The 26,820-nt window shown below is 36.3% G+C and overlaps 1 protein-coding gene and 1 long non-coding RNA gene across 14 annotated transcripts; one reads left to right on the top strand and one right to left on the bottom strand.

The window, feature by feature from the left end:
• The first annotated feature begins 288 nt into the window (after positions 1-288).
• On the top strand, positions 289-9,344 carry LOC142180900 (uncharacterized). Of its 13 annotated transcripts, none has more exons than XM_075253014.1 (4): positions 289-799; positions 1,771-2,073; positions 7,772-7,838; positions 9,113-9,344. In XM_075253014.1, exons 2-4 carry the CDS (start codon positions 1,905-1,907, stop codon positions 9,279-9,281), a joined length of 405 nt encoding a protein of 134 aa, XP_075109115.1. In that variant the 5' UTR covers positions 289-799; positions 1,771-1,904; the 3' UTR covers positions 9,282-9,344. The 13 variants fall into 13 exon arrangements, 2 of the variants coding, with proteins under 2 accessions (XP_075109115.1, XP_075109119.1); XR_012709332.1 differs by having other exon boundaries at positions 291-699; positions 8,900-9,344; XM_075253018.1 differs by having other exon boundaries at positions 291-699.
• On the bottom strand, positions 8,925-18,665 carry LOC107808226 (uncharacterized). The gene is made up of 2 exons (XR_001653091.2): positions 18,575-18,665; positions 8,925-10,689 (listed from the first exon to the last, which is right to left on the bottom strand). It is a non-coding gene; the product is annotated as an uncharacterized LOC107808226 (long non-coding RNA).
• Between the last annotated feature and the right edge of the window lie 8,155 nt (positions 18,666-26,820).

Genomic DNA, 26,820 nt, shown 5'->3' with positions numbered 1-26,820 from the left:
AGCTTACACAGCAGATTGTAGTAGTAGCTTACACAGCATCTTGCGTAGCAGCTTACACAGCAGCTTCCTTTCTTCTATAAATAGAAGAGATTTCAGTTCATTATGTAGATCAGTTTGAATTCGAATAATATATCAGTTTCTCTCTATACTTGTCTTTACTTTATAGTCTTTATTTCATAACAATTTTCCTTTTTTGCTGCTTTTCTTAGAGTTTGAGAGATAAAATTAATGTTTTATCTTCTTACACTTGTTTGCTCATCACAAAAACAGTTTTAAGGTAAAATTTTGAAATTTTTTCTATTCTCTTATTATAGAAGCAGCAGTGACCATCCTGTTTCATCAACATGTCTGCTTCACACTCCATCTCCATGTATTTTGCTCCTGTTAAAACACTAGGTTTCTCCGAAAAATTCCACCGATTCTAACAATTCCACGTAACTAAACTCTTGCACTGGCGTTGCATCTTCTAATTTCAACTCTGCTCGAAACCCTAATCCTGTCAATTTTCTATTATTAGAAGTGTTATTGTGTGATTGGCTTCTTCTTCACCACATCTGTCTTTTCGAGCTTCTAGGGTTAATTTTTGGTAGATCAACTGGCTTCTTCTTCTCCACATCTGTCTTTTCGAGCTTCTAGGGTTAATTTTTGGCAGATCAACAAACTATTCGGCTGGCTTTGTTCTCCTCCACATCTGAATTGGTTAGTCATTAGAATTCATATTCCTCTATTTTTCCGATGTCGTTCAAACTGTACTATTTGGATTTCTGCCCTTGTGATTACATCATAGCTGTTGACGGAGGTGAGAGTTTGATTTATTCAAATACTTGTATGTCCCCTTTTATTTTGCTCCTTTTGTTCCTCGATTTTTGTTGATTAACAATTCATAAAATTCTCGTTCTTAATAAAAATTCATGCTTTTCACGCTTTCTCTAAATACGCATTAAGAGTTTCAAAATTTTTAAACTAATTGGGATCAAGACTTACTTGCTTAAAATAGACTTAAGGCTAAGCAGCATCTTGAAATGGGTGTTTTTGATTTTGGATGCTTCGTTACAATCTCTTAAGGCTTGAGGAAATTCCTAGAGATTTAAATGGGCTTCGGCGCTATTACAAAGAGTTAAACAGAGGGATTTCTGAGAGGTATTTTCGATTTCGGATGCCTCCTTACAATCTCTTAAGGATTGAGGAAATTTCTGGAGATTTAAATGGGCTTCGGCATGATTACAAAGAGCTAAACAAACGAATTTTCTTTGTTTTGAGAGGTTATTTGAATTATGATTTTTGTGGGTGTTTGGATTCTATTGTTGGAACTATTTGAATGAGATGAAAATGTAATTAGTGGCTCTATTTTGCCGAGGAAAATATTTTCGTACAATAAACAGAGAGACACCTTGAACAAAAACTTTGATTAGCACCATTAAGAATATAAGTTTCACAAAGCCTGGGTATTTAATCACAAAATAAAAATTATCTATGAAGATCTTTAGGATTCTATCATATTCGTATCTCTTTAAAAAGCATTTGCATATGCTGTCTTGATTTGCTGTGCTAATTGCACTTCATATTTTGTGTAATGTTAATTTCATTATTCTTCTCTATCTTTTAAATCCAAGGAATTAAAATTTCGTTGTTGATGTTGTTTTCAATAGTTCCTAATTTGTATTTTTGTTTTTGTAAAGTTTCTATCGCATCAGGTAATCTGAGTTCCTGAAATTAAATTAATATTGACTTTCATCAAGTGTTTTCTATTTAATAAATTTTTCACTATAGGTCTTGCACCAACACATATTTGGGAGCGAGAAATTTGAATATTGATGGACTTTAGACAAACAAACAAGCGTCCATGCTTTGAGAAAATATGTCTAGATCGGAATGTTAAACGATGTGAATAATATAAACTTAAGATGGCGAATGAAAAGAGTGTCTTAGAATTACAGGAGGTACCTACAAAGCAAGTGCTGAAATATCGTCCCTTTGAAAGAGCGACTTCTATCATTCCTACTGAGATAACAACAACATCAGGACATTTTCAATGTACTACTACAAAGGACTCTTGCTCTACTCCCAAAACAGGTTAGTATATCAATTTTATATCGCAGTCTTTATAGTATGCGCAATTGTTTCATTATTTAGTGCAACTGAAATTTCGTTGTGTGCATGAATATGTATGATAAATTTAATATTGCGAACATATGTTGTGCTTATTGCCTATCTGTAGATAGTGACGTCACAATCCTTCCATCGTTGCTTGCTTTTAACAAAGAAAATCCTCTTTGCACTTATGAGAAAGGCAAGTTACTGAAAGTTACCATAAGCTTATGCCAATATACAAGACATACTATTGTTCACTAAAAAACTTTACTGCACCAAATGAACAATATGTAAGATAGTGATAACTAGAGGTTTGTATTTGTATCATCTTTGAATAATGTTATTTTTTTCTTCCCGTTTCACTCCTTACAACTTCTAGAACGTGCAGGTCGCAATCAAAATAACATAACTACTATGAATATTAAACTACGATCAGACTATATACCATTAAAAAGGTTCCCAACTATAAATTCTTCTCTGCGAAAAGATTTGAATATGAATCTGCTGAATTTTGCTGTAGCAACGGTACAATTAAGATAATTTCACATAGAATGCCCGCCAAGCTACATGATCTATATTTCAAGAATAATGAAAAATCCCAACACTTTCGGACATACATCAGAACATATAATAATTCGATTTCATTTACATCGCTTGGTGTAAACTATGATACAGACTTAGCGAGAAGGAATCGTGGTATCTATACTTTCAGAGTTCAAGGACAACTGTATCACCTAATAGACGATTTGTATCCCGGAGAAAAAAAATCGAGAAATCTACAACTGTACTTTTACGACAACAACAATGAGTTAGCAAATAGAATGGCATGCTCTAACAAAGTTAATGAATCTATAGTGAGAGAGCTAATAGATATTTTGAGAGTTAACCCATACTCCCTTTTTATCCGATTTTTGATAGATATTCCCGAGCTATAAAACTTCCATATTTGACTCAAATGTGATCCTGGTTTAGATCAACGAGTATATAATTTGCCAAGTTCATCAAAAATTGCTGCAATATGGGTTGAGAACAATGACAATAGTATAAATCATGCACCACATATTCAAATTTACACGCAGAGCAATAGAACACAAATAGTGAACTATTATTATGGATGCTATGACGCCTTGCAATATCCTTTGTTGTTTCCATATGGACAAAATGGGTGGCATTGTGGTATTAAGAAAATTTCTAAACCAAAAAATATTCGTGGAAGTTATACTCATGAATGTCAACAGTTATCGAGCATACAAAATCTTTGCTCTCTTGATTCATATCTTCAAATGGAATCTCAAACTTTAGCAAGGGGAAAGAAAGAAAGAGATACAGTTTCTGCTCGTGAATATTACTGTTATAAACTTCAAATGAGAAATGATGATAAAGATGAGTTGCTACATACTGGTAGAATATTTCAGCAATATTCAATTGACGAATATATAAAAATTGAAACCCAAAGATTGGATTTTGCTTCGTTTAAGCAAGATTTGTTTAGGATAGATATACTGCAAGGTCTTCTAGATATTTTAAGATTTGGAGAATGAGATTCTTCTAATATTGGTAAGTAAAAATGCCTTTCAGCTTCCTTTATAGGTGGACCTAGAGATATGCGACAATGATATATGGATGTTATTGCATTAGTACAACGTTTTGGTAAACCTGACATGTTTATAACTATGACCTATAATCCAACTTGGCCGGAAATAAAAGAACATCTATGGACTACTGATGAAACACAAAATAGACCTGATTTGATTAGTCGAGTATTTAGAGCTAAAGTTGAAGAACTCAAAACAGATATAAGCAAGAGAAATATCTTTGGAAAAATTGTTGCTTTTATGTATACTATTGAATTCCAAAAAAGAGGTTTATCACACGCTCATTTTCTTATAATTTTAGATAATGAATATAAGTTATTGACATCAGAGGCTTATGATGGAATTACTAGTGCTGAATTACCAGAAACTTATTTGGATAAAAAGTTACGCTCACTTGTTCTTAAACATATAATGCATGGTCCGTGTGGTAATCTGAATCCAACAAATTCATGTATGAAAAAGAATGATCTTTGTAAATTTAATTATCCAAAAAGTTTTGCTGAACAAATAACAAAAGGACTTGATTCTTATCCCATCTATAAAAGACGAAACACACGAGAAGTTGTAAAAGTATGGGAGCAGTATTTAGATAATTCTTGGGTTGTTCCATATAATTCTTTTTTACTTGGTAAATTCAACTGTCATATGAACGTTAAGGTTTTCTCTGATATAAAGGTTGTTAGATATCTTTACAAATATATTTGTAAAGGACATGACAAAATTGCATTTTATATACATGATAATGATACAAACAAAGAAATAGATGAAATAAAAGAGTATCAATTTACTAGATGGGTATCACCACCTGAAGCTGCATGGCGTTTATTTGGTTTCTCTATTAGTGAGATGTATCCAAGCATTTATCATCTTCAGCTACATCTTAGAGGGCAACAATTTATTTCTTTTAAAGGCAATACAGATATAAACACAATTGTTAATAATCCAATGATTAAGAAAACAATGTTGACAGAATTTTTTCAGATGAACAGAAGTAACAAAGATGCCATAAAGCTTAACTTATTGTACAAAGAATTTCCTAAACATTTTGTATGGTCAACAACAGACAAAACATGGACACGACGACAATAACGTTGTGCCGTTGGTCGTATTGTAACGTGTCACCCAACTGAAGGAGAACAATATTTTCTGAGACTACTACTGCTGAATGTGAGGGGACCGAAATCATATAAAGATCTTCGAACTATAAATGGGGAACATTATAATACTTTTAGAGAATCCGCAAAAAAGGGGACTATTACACTGTGATAACAGGTTAATTGATTGCATGTCAGAGGCAGCAAGTTATCAAATACCATATAGTTTAAGGAGTTTATTTGCTACATTATTGGTGTATTGCAATCCAGCCAATCCAAATGAAATATGAAAATAATTTGAAGAGTCAATATCAGAAGATTACAGAGTGTTACCTAATGTTGAAAGAAAAGATATTCAATATCAAGCTTTAAATCAGATTAATGATGTTTTGCACTCTATGGGACATAATATAAATGAATATGAGCTTATCCCAAAAACAGTTCGACCATCTATATTGGAAAAAGAAGCAAAGGAGGTATTCTTTGAAAGAACCATCACAGTTAGTGAAGAGGATATACTGTTACATAAAAAGCTGAACACAAAACAATTGAAAGCATACAATGTGATTATTGACCAAGTATTTTCCAAGAAACCAGGAGCTTTTTTTATTGATGACCCTGGAGGAACTGGAAAAACTTTCTTATATCGTGTTTTATTAGAAACTGCACGTAGTAAAGGATACATAGCTCTAGCAACTGCTACTTCCGGCGTTGTTGCTTCTATTCTTCCAGGTGGGCGAACAGCACATTCACGTTTTAAATACCTATATACATTGATGAAAATTTCAGCTGCAACATCAGCAAACAAAGTTCAACTGCAGGTCTGATTCGTGATGCAAAATTAATTGTATGGGATAGAGTATCTATGGCTAAAAAAAAGAATGCTTGATGTTTTTGACTTGCTCTTAAAAGATCTTATGGATACAAATATTCTATTTGGGGGAAAAGTTGTTGTTTTTGGAGGTGACTTTAGACAAACTCTTCCAGTTGTTCGAAACGGAAAAAAAGAAGATTTTATTAGTGAAAGTTTGCTATATTCTACCATTTGGGACGAACTTAAAAAATTGCAACTGTCCGAAAACATGAGGGCAAAAACAGATCCTGCTTTTTGTGATTACCTTATGAGAATTGGAAATGGACAAGAGATGATCAACACTAATAACAAAATTGAACTTCCAGATTCTATGATTATTCCTTTTACAACTGAAGAAGTATCTCTGGACCATTTATTCGCTGTGATATTCTCAAATGTACACACATGCTCCTCTAATCCATTTTTTGCAGATTCTCGCATTGTTCTGATGATGAAAAATGATTTTGTGAATAAAATCAACGATATTCTTATAGCAAAATTTCCAGAAAAAGCAACTACATTTGTTGGCTTTGACGAAACCATTAAGCCTAATGATCAAAGTCAATTTGAAGACCTACTACAAAATTTAAATCCTGCTGGTTTACCTCCTTACAAATTAACTTTAAAGGAGAATTACCCCATTATATTGCTGCATAATTTGAATCTGTATGAAGGTTTATGCAATGGTACACAATTGATATGTTGTGATATTAAAAAACATGTTATCAGTGCTAAGATCGCGACAATCGATTTTAAAAATAAGCACGTATTTATCCCAAGAATACCATTATTATCGTCACAGGACGAAAGAATACCAGTTCAATTTAAGAGAACACAATTCTCAGTAAGATTATGCTATGCTATGACTATAAATAAAGCGCAAGGTCAAACTCTGGATTTCGTCGGAATATATTTGCGAGAACCTATTTTTTCACACGGTCAACTTTATATTGCCTTATCCAAAGCAAAGAGTTCAAGTTGCATCAAAGTACTGATCTGACCGTCCACACTAGACAACCGTGATGATCATTCTATATACAACATTGTTTATAACGAAATCATCCAAAGAGCGTCCTTGTAAGTCTTCTCCTACCCCAAGATAGAATAATTCTTTTTTTATTCTGTTTGTCATTTTACTCACGTACATTTTGTTTCATTTTTTATTAATCTTTGAGTAGTTAAACAAACAAACTTATAATGCTCTTGGCTCTGTAATATTGTCAGCACTGTGTTGCTACATTCATTCTTGTGCTATCTAATTATTTTATGCCAATTCATACTCTCCATTTTCTTTGATTTACCTTTTCCATTTTCCCCCAGATTCTTCCATTTATCTATTACAGAGAGAAACTAGCAAATTTAGTTGAAACTTTCTCAAAATTACAGTAAATGAATGGGTTGATGATGCTCTAATCCTTGCTGTATTATTATTTACTCTATCGTTACGTGTGTTATATGAGATGGATTTAATAGTTTTCTGTTGTTGGAAAATCCAATGTAGGAGGCTTGAACCAACTTCCAGTGTACATTCTATTTGAGAATGCTATAGAGGCCATGCGCTTTCAAGAGTTTGATTCTGAACCATATGTTTTTGCTCCTGCCATTATGAAGGTATTCTTTGCTACGTCCTTGATCAAGATTGATTTGTTTTGGATCTATTTTGGGTGGTGCTCTCTGGCTTCCTATTATTTCTACTCAGTCTTTAATACAAATTGAATTTTTCTTTTGCTCTTTCTGATGTATCCAATAAAGTATTTTCGCTGAATTTGATGTATAAGTCCAATATTTCCATATGGAAATTCGTAAAAAGGATAAAAGAGAAAAGGTGATGCCTCCTTTACCATTTCAACAGTGGAATGAGATGGGGGATTTTTGCTCTAATTTGATCTGGTTGGTTATTGGGAAAGGGTCTCTCTATTTGGTATTGAATTGGCTGATGTCAATCTTGAACTGGAATTGATATCAATCTCTTATTAGGTACTCCATAGTGATATAAGAAAGTATCCTCTTATGACTTTGGAATAGAATTTGGACTCCAAAGGTCTCTTTGAATTTTTCCCTTTTCTCTTCACATGTCATAATTAACATCTTTCCCTGTAGTTATGGATAGTTATGGATCTCCACTATTTTATTTACAGCAGACAGACTGAAAAAAAGAAGTATCAATGGTTCGAAGAGGGTGTTTAAGGATGCATCCTTTTCACTGTAAGACATGCTTCTGCGCCTTCATTTGTAGTCTATCATATTTTTTGTTTGAATCAATCTAATTATTGAATATTTGAGTGAAACTGGCCAACATAGAGAATGAATAAGGCATAGTTGGTGTTATAGGGTCGGCTTGATAATTAAAGACATTCAAGAGTCCCTCAAATGCATGCTTTTGGTTGTTATATACAGCTGTAAAAGTCAAGCCTGTTTCGGAGCGTTGAGTTTTGGAGAAGGTACATTTTTGCATAGTTGTCCCAGGAGAAAGAATATAATACTAGAAATTTTGTAAAAGCATGTTACTTAATATTTGGCAGAATTATTTCTAAAGCTACTTATATTATGGATTTCAAAATGTGAAGTAAAATTTAACTCCTTAATTTGATAATAGACAAACTGTCATTTGAAGTAAGGTTCAAATTCAGGTGAAAAGTTTAAAATGAGCTTATAATAATATGCTTTTTGGCCTCACTATTATTAGGTATTTTCTAAATATTTAAAGAAGTGTTATCAATTACTTTATGAAAAAAAAAAATACTTGAACAAGTGCTTTTCCACTCTAAAAGCTCTTATATGCCGCATTCCTAAAAGATGCGAAGTGAGTTAATATACCTTTAGATTAAAAAAGTTTATGTCTATTTTATAGAAGCTTCTTATATAATAGCGAATTATGATACACGAGTTGTTCATCATAATAAAGATTTATACACTTTCCTGGTTTGAGGTAACAGACTTGAAGGATGGTTAGTCAAAACAGTTAGACGTTTCTTAAAATTATTTCTTGTTCTCTTCATTCTCCAAATATTGATGTTAGTTTAAGGTTGAAATCTTTGAATACTTAGTTGTTACTCAGCATTAATGAAATCGTTTTTAGCTGTGTTTCTTACAATTTTGTATTACTTTATTCAGTAATTCTTTGTTTCAAAGAGGTTTATTATTCTAACTTCAATGTTAATCAGTCATCACCTATATTAGACCTTAGACATGCTTTTTTTGGTGAGCACCAAATTACTCATCAGTCATTGGAATGCTATTTCAAAGGTTATCTTCTTGCAATACAGAACTAGCTTGCTCTAGAGAAAGATAGGTACAAAATTCATCTAGCTTTTATAGCTGCTCAAGAGAATTCCTTGATTGTATCTGACAGTGAGCAGGTATCGAGACGCTTACCAGTTATAACAGTTTGCATTTATTGAATTGCTGACGAAATGTTACCATTTTTCTTATAATTAGTTGGGATTTACAATTCTTACACATCTTGCCAACTGCAACAGCATGTTGGATGCTTCCAGAGCTGGTGGAGACTTTCATTTAAGGACTGCTACGAATATGTATCCTCACATCCATGAAGCCGTTGAAAAAGCTCAAGTACTTCTTGAATGTCATCTTCAACCTGCTGAAGAAAAGTCATCATGCTTAATATGTTGGACTTTTGTCCTTTGAGGTTCTTTTTGTTGGCTAAACGTGGCTTGAAGCTGAAGCAGTTCTTTGTCTGATTTTGATCGGGTAATTGAAGCTAACGGTCTGATTTCAGTTAATTTACTAGTGTACTTATAGTTGGTTATCATGTTATAGTAGTTTATTTGCTTAAGTAGTTTTGTTGGGTTTTTTGCTGTCTTGGTTTCTTAAATTGTACTCAATTGTTTGAGGAATAATTTGACTTGCTTTTTCTTGTTTGGTGATTTAGTGATGTTGCTACCTTTTTTCTGATTTCCTGCTTTTTATTTTGTTATTATTGACCAAGCAGCTCTTGTGCGGTTGCATTTCTTGTGTTTGTGTTTTTCTGGCTGATTAATTTAGTAACAGAGCAAAAATTATGATTCTGCTTTTGGATCATAATAGTGATAACATCAGCTTGAGCATTAGTCCAAGTGGAGAATTGTTCTTGTTAAAGGGTTGAACTATTTGAAGAATGGTTTCTCACGTTTAAAAAAATTGAATTCGCCCTTTGTACTTGTGGTTTATTATGTTATTCTAATACTGAGATATTGTGTAGTAGTATATAGAAAACTACTATGTGGCGATATTGAATTTGGAATGTGAAAATTATCTAGGGATAGAGGTGTGCTTTCTTCAATCAAACTGCTGGTCAAACATGGGCTCTCAAATTAGACAACTTAGTCTGTTATTGGGTGTGGTTTTTGCCATTGTTTTGATGATTCAGTATCTTGGTTTCCCATATGGGCAGAAAAAATAAGAATAGCAATGGATGCACCCCTGTGATGATCAAAGAAAGGATTATCAATCAAAGAGTATGGTAAAGTTGTTTTTTTTCAGAGGCAAATGAAAGTAAGCATAAAATATCACTTTATGATCTGAACTTTCTTGCTTTTGTAAGATCATCTTGACCTATCTGTGTTCACTACTACGGTATTTGATAAGCAATTTCCCTTATATTTTTTTTAGAAGAACCTATTTTAGCTATATTTACAAGCACCAATAACGGCACCCTGAAACTGACACCACCGGTATCTAAAGCCATCTTTGCTAAAGGTAACTGCAAACAGTACTTATTATGGATGGTAAAACTTTTCAGATTAATACATAGAAGATAAGATAGCTGTTTGATTTAATAACCATTGTATTTTACACCTTGTTAGCTACTTCCAAGTGGAAAAATTCCGCTTCTTCAAAAGAACAAGAATTTTGTGCAAGAAGTTAGATTTATTGGAATTTTGATACAGGATGCTTTTGCTCCTAAAAGAAAGAAGGCAGAAATGCTCAATTTTGCTGCTGCGTACGAGAGAACTACTGTTAGACTTGCCTCCAAATAGAAGGTACTTCAGCATTTTGAGACAAAATATCTGTTTAATTCCCTTCATTTCTATAGAATTTGTTGGGTCTGCATGAGCTACAAGAAAACATAAAAAAAGGTAGTATAAGGTCAAATTCTTCTTGAATTACTCTGTTATTATATTTTACTTGTTTCACTGTTAATTGCCTCCTTAAAATTTTTCTCTTTGCTTATTTTTTCTTCTGTTTACATTTAAGATATAAATTTTTTGTAGTGATAATATCAATCTAACGTTGTGGAAGATTTCAGATTCCCTTGTAGTTTCAACGTTGCAACAAATAATAAGTGGTATATTCCAAAAGATGGAGTTCCACACTTGACTGTCTAGCACCATTCTTCTGCTTCTCAAATCTTGCTCCATCATTGCCATGATTCTAAACCTCATATACTCGCCCTTATTTCAATGTTGCTAAAGCTTATTTGACAGAATACTTTATCATCTTTGTTGACAATAATGCTAATTGCTGCCATTTTACACAGGTTTGTCAAAATGTTACTGGAAAGCTATAACTTTTTGTGTAACAATATGAATTAGAAATAGAAGGATTAGAAAAAGCAACATTTATGTAGCATCTAAAGACCATTGTACATTTTCTTCGTTTTTTTTGGATTGAATTAGGATAAATAATCTGTAATTGCTCCAAAAGGTCTGGATTTGAGTGAGCTTTTCCCTTTTTCTTCCTGAATATAATATGCTAATATTTTGACATTTCAATTGCTCTTGTAGGTTGCTATTTAAACTAGAACTCTGATTTTTTTTTTTACTCCACCGACTTTGTGAGACTTGGATCTGTTAAATAGAGATCAGATAAGTCTGGATGATTGTACTTATGCAACCTAGAAAAACCTCTGACTTTGGTCTGAAGTTCATTATAATAACTGAGATTACTTATTGTTAAGAAGTCAGATCGTAGGGCAGACATTTTGACCAATATCAATGTTGTTACTATTTAGGACAGTACCTTAAGAATCTCCTATTCTGCTGCAAAATTGCAAAGTCATTTACATTCATTTATCAGTGGAATGCCTTGGATAGCGGTGCATAATGACTACAAATTTAAACATAACTTGTTGCTTTAGAACTTTCAACACGGAGGAGAAAGAAAAATAGCATGTCGTGGATAAAGCTGGTCAGCAAACTCATATGTAGGACTTTGTAACCAAGGAAAATTCTAGGAAAACAGTATGTTATCCATTCTAGCGTATTCTTACCTTTATAATTTAAAAGGAAAATTGTGCCACTTCCATTGTACTTTTCCTTCTCAAGGTACCTTAACATGGGTCAGAAGCGCGCTGGCTTTCCCATATATAAAAAAACAACTGAATGAGTTCAATTCTCGAATTAGCTGTGCATATGAGGATTAAATGAGCAGTTATATTGTTATTTCTGGTGTTGTTGTGTTTTTGATATGTGGAATACCTATATTACATACGAAGGCATTCCTTACATAAATCAGAGTACTTCTTGGGCAATCTGTTTTATCACTATTAATGTAAATGTGTTTAATCATGTTGCTCTATATCTTCATCAACTGTTACTTTTAAAGGTTATTTCCTTTCATTAAGAGTAACATTACTTGACTATATTTCACAACTTAAATTAGATTTGACATTATTAAATTGTTGGGCCCGTGCTTTAGCACGGGCTAACTACATTTAGTATCTACAGAAATAACACTTTTCCTTCTTTGCTGCTTTAATTAGATATTGTCAGATAAAAATAGAAATTTATTTAACGCTTTACCACTAATGCTACAGATTTATGATGAATCACAAATTAGAAAAATTAATTTAATTTCCATTTTTACCATTATCAATTTTTATTTGATTTACAATATATAGGCTTTGAAATTTCTCCATTCTTTTATACATATATATAAAATCTTCACTTATCGCTTTCATCAAAGCACCATCCCACTATTTGCTTCTTTTACCTTATATGCACTCATTCTAGTCCTTTCATTCTGGATCATTATCATGAGGTAGCTGATGAGGATGAAATTGGATAGATAGAGCCAGTTGCAACAAATAGTTTGACACTCATGGGTTTGTGCCAGTAATTCCCGCATTGAGGGAAGCAATTGAAGCACTGGGGAAGGTGAAAGGGAAGAAGACGATGAGTAATGAGCAAAAGTTTGGTGAAATTTGCATTTCCCTATTTTTAATATCTGAAAGCTGGTCAAGAAAAAAATTTCAACTAAAAAATTTCAACTTGTGTTAAAGTTAAATGCATGTCCAAACACAACTCTAATTTCCAAAGATAATTTCTTAACTTAACTTCAAATACTAATTATTTTTAAATTTTCGTGGTTTTATGCCCAAACGCCTATTTAGATTCCATAACTACAACCCTCCTATATCAGACAGGTTTACAAGGAGCTCACAGATATGTTGCGTCAGTCGATACAATCACATGACTATTGAAACCTCTTGTTATCGAGTGATAGCAATAAGTATGTTGCTCAAAAAGCTCTTGTTGCATACAAGGGAAGCGGCACATGTCTCTCATATGAGGGATTTGATCATATTAAACGGCATAAGCCACGACCCATAGTAGACCTTGATCCACAGACTAACAGACTATGGACCCTCTTAATGGGAAAAAAAATCAGTGCAGAGACAATGGAAAAGGACAACAACAACTAGATGATTAAGCCTTGTCTTTGTCCATTGTTTCTGCACTAACTTCATTTCCCCTTAAGAGGTTCCATAGTCTGTTGGTCTCTTGGTCAAGGTCCACTTTGAGTCGTGACTTACGTCTTTTGATTGGATCAAATCCCTCATATACGAGATAATTATGCCACTTTCTTTGTCAACAAGGGACTTTTGAGCAGCATATTGATTGCTATCGCCGATAACAAGGGGTTCAATCGTTGTGTGATTGTATCGATTGACACTGCATATTTGCGTGCTCCTTGTTAGCCACTGTGACAGGAAGGTTGTAGTTGTTGGAAAAGTAGGTGTTTGGACATAAACATATGATAATATTAAAAAGTAGTATTTGAAGTTAGGTTGAAAAATTATATTTTAAAATTGAAATTATGTTTAAACATGCTTAAATTGTTAACAAGTTGAAATTTTGTGAGTAGAAAAGATTTTTCTGTACCAACTTTCAAATTTTGAAAAGAAGGAACACTCATCTTCAACAATATTTCAAAAAATTAGCCCAATGTATAATCAAGCACGGGAAGTAATGTTTTCTTTAATCTTCTAATGAAACAACACTTCCACACCCATCGAGCGTCGAGTCATGATCTTCAAGATTTAAAATCGGAAAAATACTTTTGGAGCTTTGAGTTAGTTATTAGATCAACAAAACCTTTATAAACACAATCTACCGTATCACATAATGATGTGTCAAGGCAATGTTAAAGTAGAAGATTAGCATACTTCTTCCTATTCTCACAGTCCACAACAGTATCTTTTCCTTTGGGACAAAGCTCGACCACTTATTGGACCCCAACTCCCCAACTTCACTAGAAAATGTCAAAACTTAATGTATTTTGATTCATTTTTTTCTGGAACCATCTCCAGTATCTGTTTGTAGCTATTATACAAATATGGATCTGCATCCCTATTGTCTCCCAATGAATACCCCTTCCGCAAATTGCAAAACAAACACACGATCAAACACAATATCATTTAGAATTTTATGCATTAACGCCAATAATATCGTTTATAATTGTCGTCTTAGATTTTCTTTCCTTTCTTGTTTTAACAAAACAGATGCAAAATTCCTCTTTTAAGTTATCCAATCATATATGATATAGTGACTATCTAACAAGTAAATTTTACTTTCTTAATTGGTCCATCCAATTTCCTTATCAACTCATTTTCTTCCAATTGGAGGAAAATATTTTCCTTTTCAAAAAAAGAGAAAATATTTTCCAAAACTCCTTCTCAACATTCCCCACCTTCACCAACCCACCCACCAAACACCCACCCCCTCTCCAAAAAAGACTTTTTTTTAAAAAAATCCCACCCTATTACCCCTCCATTCCCTCCCCCCGCAAAAAAAAATTTTTACCTTAATTTTTTTTTTGCAATTTCAAATTTCTATTTTTTATTTTTCTGCACCACCCATTACCCACGCAAAAAAAAAAATATTTTTTTAAACTTTTTTTTTGTAATTTCAAATTTCTTCTTTTTTCATTTTTCTGCCCCTCCCCCCCAAAAAAATTATTTTTTAAATATATTTTTCAATTTTAGTTTTTTTTATCGGTTTAAAGGTTTAAATTTTTACAAGTACCAAAGTTATGTATTCGGAGGTTTATGTGTTTGGAAGTTTATGGGTTTAAAATTATAAAGTTTACGGGTTCAAAATTCCGCAGTTCGAAAGTTTAGCAGTTCGAAAGTTTATGAAATTTGTGGATTCGGAAGGTTGTTGTTTTGAAAGTTTATAGCTTCATGTTTATTATATCTAAATTATTTATGAATACTCTTGAAAAGTCATTTTTCTTAATTTGCGTACCAAACACCGGAAATGAATAAGATTACTACTTGTTTTCCAAGAAAATATTTTCTTCCGTTATACCAAACACACCCTAAGTGGTCATGACTATTGTCTTTTAATTCTATCTAGAGATGGATCGATGTTATAGTAGTTTTATCCCAAAGTACCCTTTCCGAAGTTTCACTTTGGTATTCATGACTAGCGAGGATGAGTCTCGTGATTTCTGAAGCAATCGGTTGAGTTTCATATCAGATTTAGTGAAATTGGAAGTTTTTAGTTAATGACCAAGGAAGTTTAGCCGAAGTCAACACCGAAAGTAAATTGGTCTGTATCAGAGTTTCGTCGAGTCAATTATGTGTGGAATATGATTTATGATTTAGTCGACTTCTTGGTTAAGAATCTAGTTAAGGTAAGGATTGGAGTTGACCACAGTCAACATCGGCTTAGGACATCCTCTTTTGGATGTTTTGAGTGAGCGAGCAGGTTCACAGTATCTTTTATGACTATATAGCATATTTTGTTTGTGTCTTGGGTTTTTTGGAATAGTTCTGAGGGTCAGATCCTTAACTTCAGCTATTGCTGGTATTTTCGCACCTGCAAGCCTTGGCCCGCACCTGCAGGGTCGCTGTCACAACCCTATTTATAAAGCCATGAATGCACCAACTCCCACCAAGACGGTAAGCCATACACAACCCATTTAGAGCAATTCAATAACAATCAATGCGGAAAACTAATCATAAAAGTCATTTTTAAAGACTTCATAAGTCTGATAATCATAAGGACTTAAAGAAAATTTTACACCCCAAATTCTAGTGTCACTGGTACAAGTATACGATACAACCCCAACTATCTAGGAAAAAAAAAAGATAGAAATTAAAGGATCGAGAGAAAGTTTTGTGCTACAAATCATCACGCAGATCACCTCGAACTCAGCATATGGCCTCCTCAATGACCATCTTAGTCTCGAGATTCACTCGCGTCAGAACAGAATCTGCACAGAAAAAGGTGCAGCAAGTATAGAGCGAGTACAGGAATCAACGCGTACTCAGCATCATCGTCGGCCGACCCTAACTAAAACGAAGATGAGGGTTGGTCTTTGATTACTACTTCCACACTTAACGTTGTTAGTGTTAGGTGGAAAGGGCAATATAATTACTTTAATTGAATTTTCCTTTTTGTAGAAAGAAATTATAATTCTCATATACTTGGCTAGTCCTTTTTCTTGTAGGAAAAAGTTTGGATTTCTATAAATTGAAGATTTGTCTTTCTCATTCAGTAACATCCACAATGTAGCCATAGGGGCTTGAAAGTAGTGTTTAGGGGGAGAACTTTACGGGACAAGTGTTAGTGTGTCACTTGTGTTTGCCTCTTCGTGAGGTTGTTCTCTCGATATTTTGTACTCTCTTTTTATATAGTGGATTACTCATCTCCGCGGTGGACGTAGGTCAGTTGACCGAACCACGTTAAATGTCTGTGTCTCTTTTGGTATATTTCTCCTTTGTTGTATGATTTATCGTCGCTCAAGGATTGCTTTGCTAGCTTCCGTATGACACCTGATTTTTACGGTCCTAACAAATGGTATCAGAGCGAGGTTCAAGACAAGTTCATCTTGGCGGGTTCAGTTCTAGCCGCAACATATTTGACGATAATCGTGATTTTTGTCTGAGAAATTTGACCGGTGTGCTACGCACGTTGAGACAAACTTTGTGGTGGAGATTTGGAGATGCAACCTGTTGAACGCTATGTGAAGAAGGTGGATCAAGTTTATTTTGTCAGAAAATTTCGGCCAAGGGGGAAAATTTTTAAGTGTTTGCCATAATTTTCTTACCATATTTGGTTTTCCTATTTGTTGAAGGAAAGGGCAATATAATTACCTTAATTGGGTTTTCCTTTTTGTAGAAGGAAATTATAATTCTCCTATACTTGGCTAGTCCTTTTTCTTGTAGGAAAAGGTTTGGAGTTCTATAAATTGAAGATCCGTCCTTCTTATTTAGTAGCATCCACAATGTAGCCATAGAAGCTTGAGAGTACTGTTTAGGGGGAGAACTTTATGGAACAAGTGTTAGTGTGTCCCTTGTGTTTGCCTCTTCGTGAGGTTTTTCTCTCGATATTTTGTATTCTCTTTTTATATAGTGGATTGCTCATCTCCGCGATGGACGTAGGTCAGTTGACCGAACCACGTTAAATGTTTGCGTCTCTTTTGGTATATTCCTCCTTTGTTGTATGATTTATCGTCGATCAAGATTTGCTTTACTAACATCCGTATGACACCTGATTTTTACGGTCCTAACAGTTAGTACATAATAATGATGATCACAATCATCACAAGTTACAAGCCTAAGTAAGAAGCCTCTAAATCCTCAAATCCGCCTAAGTAGCCAAATAAGCATGTGGGTACAACTCAACCAACAGATTAAGCAAGTCATTCAAACAAGAAATCCATGAGATGGTATGTTTTGCAAAATGCTATGCAATGCAATGCAAGACCTTTCCATGTTCAAATACTATGAATCATGACCCATGGGGGACTCACGAGATCCATATACCACTCAGAATCATTTTCCATCTGGTTCCTATCCTCTTTAGGTTTCCAAATCATCATACTTAGCCCGCAGGTCACTTAGCCGATCTGGCTCATATTGTCAACATCACTCCATCCAGAACTATTTCCCCTAGAACCTTACACATGTATCCTCAAATGCACATGAAATACTATATAAAGCATGAATATGACATGCACAACAATAAGCAACGAAGCTAAGCAATAAAGATGATATCTTTAGGTCGTTTAACTTTTAAACGAGTATTTTGGAGTGATGAGAACACATAACCGCAAATGAGACAGGTAATAAGCATAGAAGGAATAAATAAGGGAACTCATATCCCATTCACAAACACAAATCAATCTATGCTATCAGCTAATGTCCAAAGCATAACATTCAGACCGAACCATACCATGGAAATTGCACAAATACCCATATTACGGCACGAGTACCCGATACAAGTGCTCGTCACCTCACAAGTATCGATACCCCCGAAATTACCCCATTACCCCCTCTTATTTAGTTCATTCTAAACCAACCATGAAGATTTAACAAGGTCAAGAAGGTCTCAACTTGCTTGAATGAAAGTCCGACGGTCACAACAAAGCCTTGTCATTTTGTAGAGCCTCCAAACAATCCCAATCTATGCAAATACGTATTATACGGTAGAACACGAGTTTGTACACACAAAGTTACGCAAAATAGGATTCCGAGCACGAAGGGTAAAAGATTATATTAGCCCCAAACTTAGTTTACCCATGACCCAATGAGTCTAAATATCAAAGGTAAACTTAATCAAATATTAAATTGATGATTGATTAAAGAAATTATTCCTTTTTAACTTAGAGTTCATAAACCCCAATATCCCCATCCTAAATCATGATTTCTTGCATGGAATTCCAAAATAATCGACGATATAAATGTAATAGTAGGAATAGAAACTTACCTACTTGACGAATCTTGCAAATCCCCTCAAAAGGCTCCTTAATCTGAGGTCTCAAACTCCAAATATGTGAATGAATAGTTTAACCTCGAAATGGGACATTATATTAGGTTATGTCCAATGATTTCCGCATAACGGTCAAATCCTCGAATTTGTGGGCCTGCTTCTGCGGCCCAAGCCTCGCAGATCCAAGGTCCACTTACTTGACCCAAAACTGCAGGTGCGGCCCTATTCTTAGCAAACTCCCTCGCATATGTGTCCTCCATTCAAAGGAGTGGGTTTAGCCCACTCGGACAAAACACTGCACTTGTAGCCCACCTTGTGCAGGTACAACCCAAAGCACGCAGAAGCGAGACACCAGAAATCTAGAAAAATCTGCCAACACACAAACTTTGATCCAACACCCAAAACTCATCCAAGACCTTCCGGACACAAACCGAATATGCACGCCAATCCAAAAACATGCAACAAACTTGCTAACACAGTCAAAATAATCACACGAGGTCTCCTGACCCAATGTTGACCGAGATCAATTTCAATCTCCTATGTAACTAGATTTCCAACCAAAGTTCAAAAATTCCCTCGACATCCTCCGGAATCGAACCAACTACTCAACCAAATCATAATTGAAATTTTAGACCTAATAGAATCGGCAAACTAAAAAGACATAATCACCCCGATGTTGACTTTGGTCAACCCAAAGGATTCTCAAAAACTCCTTTCCTACTCAAAACTCACCAAAATGCTTAGGGAATCGCACCACCCATCCCAATATGCGAAACGAACCATAAAGAAGCTAGGGGGAAATGACAGTTGGGGTAAAATAGGCAAAATAACTAAAACGATTTTATGGGTCGTTACATCATCTACCACTTAAACACATGTTCATCGTCGAACATAAAAGAGAATGGTTACCTGAATCGCCGAAAAGCTGGGTATATCTACTCCATATGCTCGACTCGATATCTAAGTAGCCTCCTAAACCGGACGATGCCTCCATTGAACCTTTACCAAAGAAATCTCCTTGGACCTCAACTTCAGGATCTGTCTATGCTCTTCCTCGAATGTCAAGTTCTAATCCGAAAACACTGAATCCCTCTTAATCACATGAGAACTAGCCAAATGATACTTCTTGACCAAATCCAATTCATAGGCTACCTCACCAATACGCTAAACATTCTCAAATAAAATAATGTACCTAGGTCTTAACTTTCCCTTCTTCCCAAACCTTATCACACCCTTCATGGGTGAAACCTTCTATCACGACCCAAACCGATAGGCCGTGACGGGTGCCTGAGTTCTACCTGTCAAACACCCCTAAGCATGCGTCTAAGATATGAACCTGAATTACATCTGCTAAATTACGAAAATAAAATACATGAAGGAAACCTGCCAACAAGGTGTATATACGTATACATGCAGAATACAGTGGGCAAGCCGGCAAGGCTGCTATAGACAAATATACATTCAAAGCTAAAAGTTGACAATGCCACATACAACCTAACTAGATATACTCTCTACAAACTTTTAATAGAAACATAACTATACAAATACGGGACTGAGCCACGTCATACCCATATATATATATATACACACAAACGTATCATACCAAACTCAAAAGCAGCTCCGGATCAAGTAGAGCACGCCAACTCTCGCTGATCAGGGATCCTAAAAAGGGGGACCGTCAGCTTGCCTACCTGCACCTGCGGGCATGAAACGCAGGCACCGTGAAATAGGAAGTCAGTACGAAAAATGTACTGAGTATGTAAGGCATGCTAATTAGTATGTAAAAGACGTAGGTGAAACATGGAATAAAGAAACACATCCTTAAATTTGAAAAACTTTGTAAATTCTGAAACATTTATAATGTCATGCACGCGCGTGTAAATGTCGTGTCATTCATAGGTATGGGTGTACATAATATCATCAAGCACTGAGGGCATCCCATCATATCGTCTCGGCCACTGTGGGCAATATCATCAACATATACCAGCTGGCCAGGTGGTGGTGCGTATATAACGTTGTAACCTTTTCCCATATCCTATATGCATATATTTACATATATATGTGTATATAACTCCATCTTGTCATGGGTCAATACACATGTATAAATGGGCGAAATGCATGAAAAATACATAAAAATCTCAATATTCCTTCCGAATAAACTTTTTCAACTGCATATTATTCTGAGATCCATGAACAGAAGATAATAATAATTCAGATGGGGAATCAAGAATGTAGACACCCCTAGTATTTGTATGAATAGAGTAATTTATGGAAACTGTGCGTTTGCTCATTTCTTCAGTATAATTTGGACCATGCCAAAATAAATAAGGGATAGCCTTAATATACCTGGAGTAGGGAAAACTTCATATAATATTCCTTTGAAATCCTTCATGGATTGAACTTGGAACCCCAAAAATCGGATTAAGCTTCTTCTTTCTGAATCCTTGAACGAAATTTCATCTTTGCTTCTTTGAAATTTATAAACGAAATTGGCTTTGGACTTCTTTGAAATTTTGGACGAATTTGATTCTACTTCTAACGCTGTCTCTTGAACCAAAGACAAAATGGATTTGATATTTTGATATCAAAGACAGAATGTCTTTGTTGAACCAAAGACAAAATGCTCTAAGTCTTATTTTGATAAGACTTATGTTTAAGTCTTAGTCTGGTTACACTTCTATAACTAGCCACATGGAAATAATGACCAAGAGTCATATTTAGCTATTGTGGTTTTATGCCACGTTGGGGGTATAATTTTATAAAAAAATTTATCCACTTATTAGTTAATTGGGTAATGTTTTGTTACCCGGTAATTAACCAATTGCCTTCATAATTTAAAAATTGCCACAAATTACTTAAAATTCTACTTATTTTTAATATACTTCATATATACTTTATACATTACACTACCTTGATCATATGGTATCTTGCATGGTAGTAGTTCATAATTATCGGGTATTATCGCTCGACCCGTATTTTATCCTAAATTGGCCACGTTCAACGAAACTCACTTTCTTTAATTCGTGTATGTGATGACCCAAAGGGTCATCACTTATTTTAAAAGTAAATTTTGTGTACCGAGGTCTTGAAACTTCTTTTTGTCTCACCTCGTATTGCATGCGCAGTCCAGACGCATTTCCGAAAAGCCTTTATGTGAAATATAAAAAAAATTAGGAAAATGGGCCTTTAAAAATTGATTAAAGTTGACTTTGGTCAACATTCTTGGTAAACGGACCCGGACTCGTGATCCGACGGTCTTGTAGTGTCCTTAGTAAAATATGAGACTTGATCATGTTCCCGGAATCAAATTCCGAGGACCCAAGCCCGAGAAATGAATTTTTTGGAAAGAAATTATTTAACTGAAATATTAAGAGTTTGGAAAATGTAAAGATGCTTGAAATTGATGGTATCGGGCCCGTATATTGGTTTCGAATTACGGTACAGGTCTTATATAATAATTAAGTTGAAATTGTGAAGTTTGGTAAGAATCGAAGTTTGTTTGGTACAAGTCAGACCTTTATTTGAGGAAATAGTAATTTCAATGTTCTTGAGTGATTTTTATGAAATTGAGGTTGAATCTGCAGTTGTTGATGTTATTTTGATGATTTGATTGCACGAGCAAGTCCGTATAATATTTTTAGACTTGCGTGCGTGATTAGTTTGGAGCCCCGAGGGCTCGGGTGAGTTTTGGATAGGTCACAGAGTGAGCTTAGACTTAGAACATAACAGTTGCAGGTTCAGAGAAAATTGCAGGTATCTGAAACCAGGCTCTGCGGTCTGCGGTGGAGCCTTCGCGACCGCGGTAGAGTTTTCGCGACCGTGGTGGGATTTATGCGGTCCGCGGTGATCAAGGCTATGTCTTCGCGGCCGCACTCGATATTTCACAGTCCGCGGTGGAGCTCCGCAGCTGCGGTCCTTTTTATACGGTCAGATAGGACGGTCTGAGAGGGGTATATTTAAAATAGACTTTTCAGCCATTTCTCATTTTGTCAAACCTTAATACATAAGAGGCGATTTTTCAAGGCACTCTTTCTTCCCCAAAACACAAGTAAGTGATTTTTAACTTATTTCATACACTCCTTAACTTCTTTTTACAAGATTTCATCCTCGAATCTAGGGTTTTCATGGTGGAATTAGAAATTTTGGGTAGAACCTAGGAATATTGAAATTTGGGGATTTAGACCTCAAATTGAGGTCGGATTCCAAAATCAATTATATACCCGGGCACGAGGGTGAATGGATAATCGATTTTTGGTCCGAATTTCGGGTTTGGACCAAGCGGTCCCGGGGTCGATTTTTGACTTTTGGGGAAAAACACTAGAAAACCTATTTTCATGCATAAGAATTGGTTCATTTAGCGTTTATTAATATTATAAAGTAAATTGTGACTAGATACAAGCAAATTGTGAGTGGAACCAACAGGAAAAGAGGTAGTTGAGGCTTGAATTGTGTTCGTGGAATTGAGGTAAGTGTTTGGTCTAACCTTAGCTTGAAGAATTAGGAGTTGCGTCCTATTTGCTATGTGCTAATTGTTGAGTACGACGTATATGTGTGGTAACGAGTATCTATACGTTGGTGTCAAGCATGCCCGTGAGTCTTATACTATGATTGACGTGACTCCGTTTCCTATTGTTCATGCTTTATATGATGATTTCTATTTTTGAACAAGGCTTGTGAAAGTATTATTGGTGATTGAACATTGTAGGGCATTGGCTAAAGTTGAGAATTGAGTTGTGAAATAATTGTGGAAAAGAGAACAGGTTTATGATATTATCTCCCTTGCCGGGATGTTATTGCTTTTGATATTATCTCCCCTGCCGGGATATTTTTACTCATGATATTGTTTTTCCTTGCCGGAAAATTGTTGTGTCCTTATTGTTCCCTTGTCGGGATTCTTTGTGATTGGTGTTGAATTGTGGGTTCGGGTTGCACACCGCAACAATATTATGTGGGATTGGGTTGCATGCCGCAATAATATTATGTGGGATCAGGTTGTACACCGCAACATGGAGTAATAAGGGAGGACAGGAGGGGTCGGGTTGCATACCGCAACAGTGATATATGATTGGATCGGGTTGCACGCCGCAACAATGTTAAATTATTTGGATCGGGTTGCACGCCGCAACAAGAAATGATAAAAGAGGATATTGACTTGTTACTGTTTTCTTATTCTTACTGTTGCAAACCTTAAAGTGTTCTTTATGTTTTTCTCCTGAGTTACTATTGATATTTAATATTCCCCTGCAACATGTTTCCCCTTCTCATCTTTAACTACTAGTTTCCATTATTATCACTTGCCGTATATGTTTTAACTACACAAGTTTAGTTGGTAGTCTTGTCCTAGCCTCGTCACTACTTCGTCGAGGTTAGGCTCGACACTTACCAGCATATAGGGTCAGTTATGCTGATACTACACTCTGCACTATATGCAGATCTTGGTACCGGAGCATACAGACTTTAGCTAGGGGTTGCTGCCTTCAGTCCATCATGAGATCCGAGGTAGTCCTGCAGGCGTCCACAGGCCTTGGCGTCCCCTCCCTATCTAGTTCTCTTCTGTTCTTTACTATTTCAGAGACATACATGTATTTATTTTGTTCAAACCCTACGTGTAGTATTCCTAGATAGTCCGTGAATTTGTGACACCAGTTCTGAATGGTTATGTTTGTGGATACATTTTGGTATTAGCTCAAATTTTTAAATTTTCTTTTCCGCATTATTATTTTTTCGCTGTTTATGATATGTTGACATAAAATTGTAAGAGGTTTAAAATAATTAATAAAAGGGTAAATAAATCAGAATAGTTGGCTTGCCTAGCTTCCACTAGTAGGCGCCATCACGACCCCCGAGGGTGGAAAATTCAAATTGTAACAAGTTGGTATCAGAGCTCTAGGTTGCATAGGTCTCACAATTCACGAACAAGCTTAGTAGAGTCGGAGGGATCGGTACGGAGACGTCTATATTTATCCCCCAGAGCCTACAGAGTTAGGAAAACCTTCACATTTATTCTTTCCTGTCGTGCGACTTGATTTCTCAATGCTAATTGAACTTTTACTCTGTTCTTTTGTTGATGGTGAGGACACGTACCGCTTCATCAATTGACCAGCAACCCGAGCCCCCAGTAGCAGCTTCTGAGAGGGGCGGAGATCGAGGCCGTGCTAGGGCCCGAGGTAGAGCTCAGCCCAGAGCTCGAGTAGTAGCACCGGCGGCGGAGCCTCAGGTTGAGTTTGACGACGAGGTTCCAGCCCAAACAGTTCCAGCAGGACCAGCTCAGGTCCTAGAGGGGTTTATTGCCACCCCGGTACTTCAGGATGCTCTGGTCCGTCTAGTGGGCCTTATGGAGAGTGTCGCCCAGGCAGGCTTGCTTCCAGTAGCACCAGCAATCTCTCATGCTGGAGGAGGATCCCGGACTCCTACTACTCACACTCTAGAGAAGATGACTCGCCATTTTCAGACTCCAGCAGCTCAACCAGTTGGAGCAGTTCAGCCGGGTGTAGTAGCTCAGACCGGTGATGGAGCAGCTATGTCTGCCAATGCTTTGTGGAGATTAGATAGGTTCACCAAGCTGTTCACTACTACTTGTGGTGGTAGATCATCAGAGGACCTCCAGGATTACTTAGACAATTGTCATGAGGTTCTTTGGAACATGGGGATAGTGGAGACCAATGGGGCCGACTTTGCTGCTTTTTGCTTGTTAGGTTCCTCCAAGACACGATGGAGGGATTATTGTTTGTCTAGGCCAACTAGGTTACCTGCCTTGACTTTGGATCAGTTCTCTCAGCTATTTCTAGAGAAGTTTCTTCCTATCACTCAGAGGGAGGACTATCGGAGGCAGTTTGAGCGTCTCCAGCAAGGTTCTATGATTGTCACTTAGTACGAGACCAGATTCATTGCTTTGGACCGTCATGCTCTTATCATACTTCCCACATAGAGAGAGAGAGAGAGAGATAAAAGAGGTTCATTGAGGGATTCGCTCAGCCGATCCAATTCCAGATGGCTAAGGAGACTGAGAGCGAGATTTCTTTTCATGATGCGGCTAATGTGGCTAGGAGAGTTGAGATGGTTCTATCGTAGGGTAGTGGTCAAGGGTCTAACAAGAGGCCTCATTCATTCAGGCAGGTTCACCGGTGCCTCATCTAGATGCAGTATTTCAGTGGTGCCTCCCAGGCCGTTTCATTCAGCACTTCAGACTTCTCATGGTGCTTCAGGTGGTCGTGGTTCTCATATGCAGTATTCTGATCAGCAGTCCTACCGTGCACCATCAGCTCCTATTAGAGCACCTCCTATTCAGAGTTATTCTTATGGTCAGCCGGCCTGTCAGGGTCAGTTTCTATTCCCTCAGCCGCACCACTCAAGTGGATGATTTGAGTGCAGTGAGTATGGTCATATCCGGAGGGCAAGATTAGTGGGTGTTCAGTCATAACAGCAGGTTTCCCGTGCTATGGTTCAGGCACCAGGTATTCCACTGCCCGTTCAGCCAGCTAGGGGTGGGGTAGAGGTGCTAGAGGTGGAGGTAGAGGTATTAGAGGTAGAGGTCAAACCGCTAGAGGTAGAGGCCAGCTAGTAGGAGGCCGTCCCAAGGACGTAGTCCAAAGTGGTAGGGCTCAGCCTCGATTTTATGCCCTTCCAGTCAGGCCCTAGGCTGAGTCCTCCGATACAGTTATCAAGGGTATGGTTTCGGTATGCAACAGAGATGCTTTAGTTTTATTTGATCCAGGGTGTACATATTCCTATGTGTCATCTTATTTTGCACCTTATCTTGTTGTGCCTCGTGATTCTTTGAATGCACCTGTATATGTGTCTACACCAGTGGGTAATTCTATTATTGTAGATCGAGTTTATCATTTGTGTGTGGTTACCATTGGGGGTCTTGAGACCCGTGTGGATCTCTTACTTCTTGATATTGTAGACTTCGATGTCATCTTAGAGATGGACTGGTTATCCCTTTATCATGCTGTATTGGACTATTACACCAAGATCGTGACCTTAGCCTTGCCAGGTATTCCTCGTTTAGAGTGGAGAGGGACTTCTGGTTGTTTCGCCTATAGGGTTATCTCATATATGAAGGCTCGACGTATGGTTGAGAAAGGATGTTTGGCCTATTTGGCGTATGTTCGTGATTTTAGTGCCGAGGTTACTTCTATGGATTCTGTGCCTGTCGTTACTAAGTTTGCAGAGGTATTTCTTTCAAACCTACGGGGATGCCACCTGATAGGGATATTGACTTTTGCATTGATTTTGCTCCG

The sequence above is a fragment of the Nicotiana tabacum genome, chromosome 1 (assembly GCF_000715075.1).
Source record: "Nicotiana tabacum cultivar K326 chromosome 1, ASM71507v2, whole genome shotgun sequence".
Lineage (NCBI taxonomy): Eukaryota > Viridiplantae > Streptophyta > Magnoliopsida > Solanales > Solanaceae > Nicotiana > Nicotiana tabacum.
The sequence above is the reverse complement of the archived record's forward strand: the minus strand, read 5'-3'. Positions and strand labels throughout refer to the sequence as shown.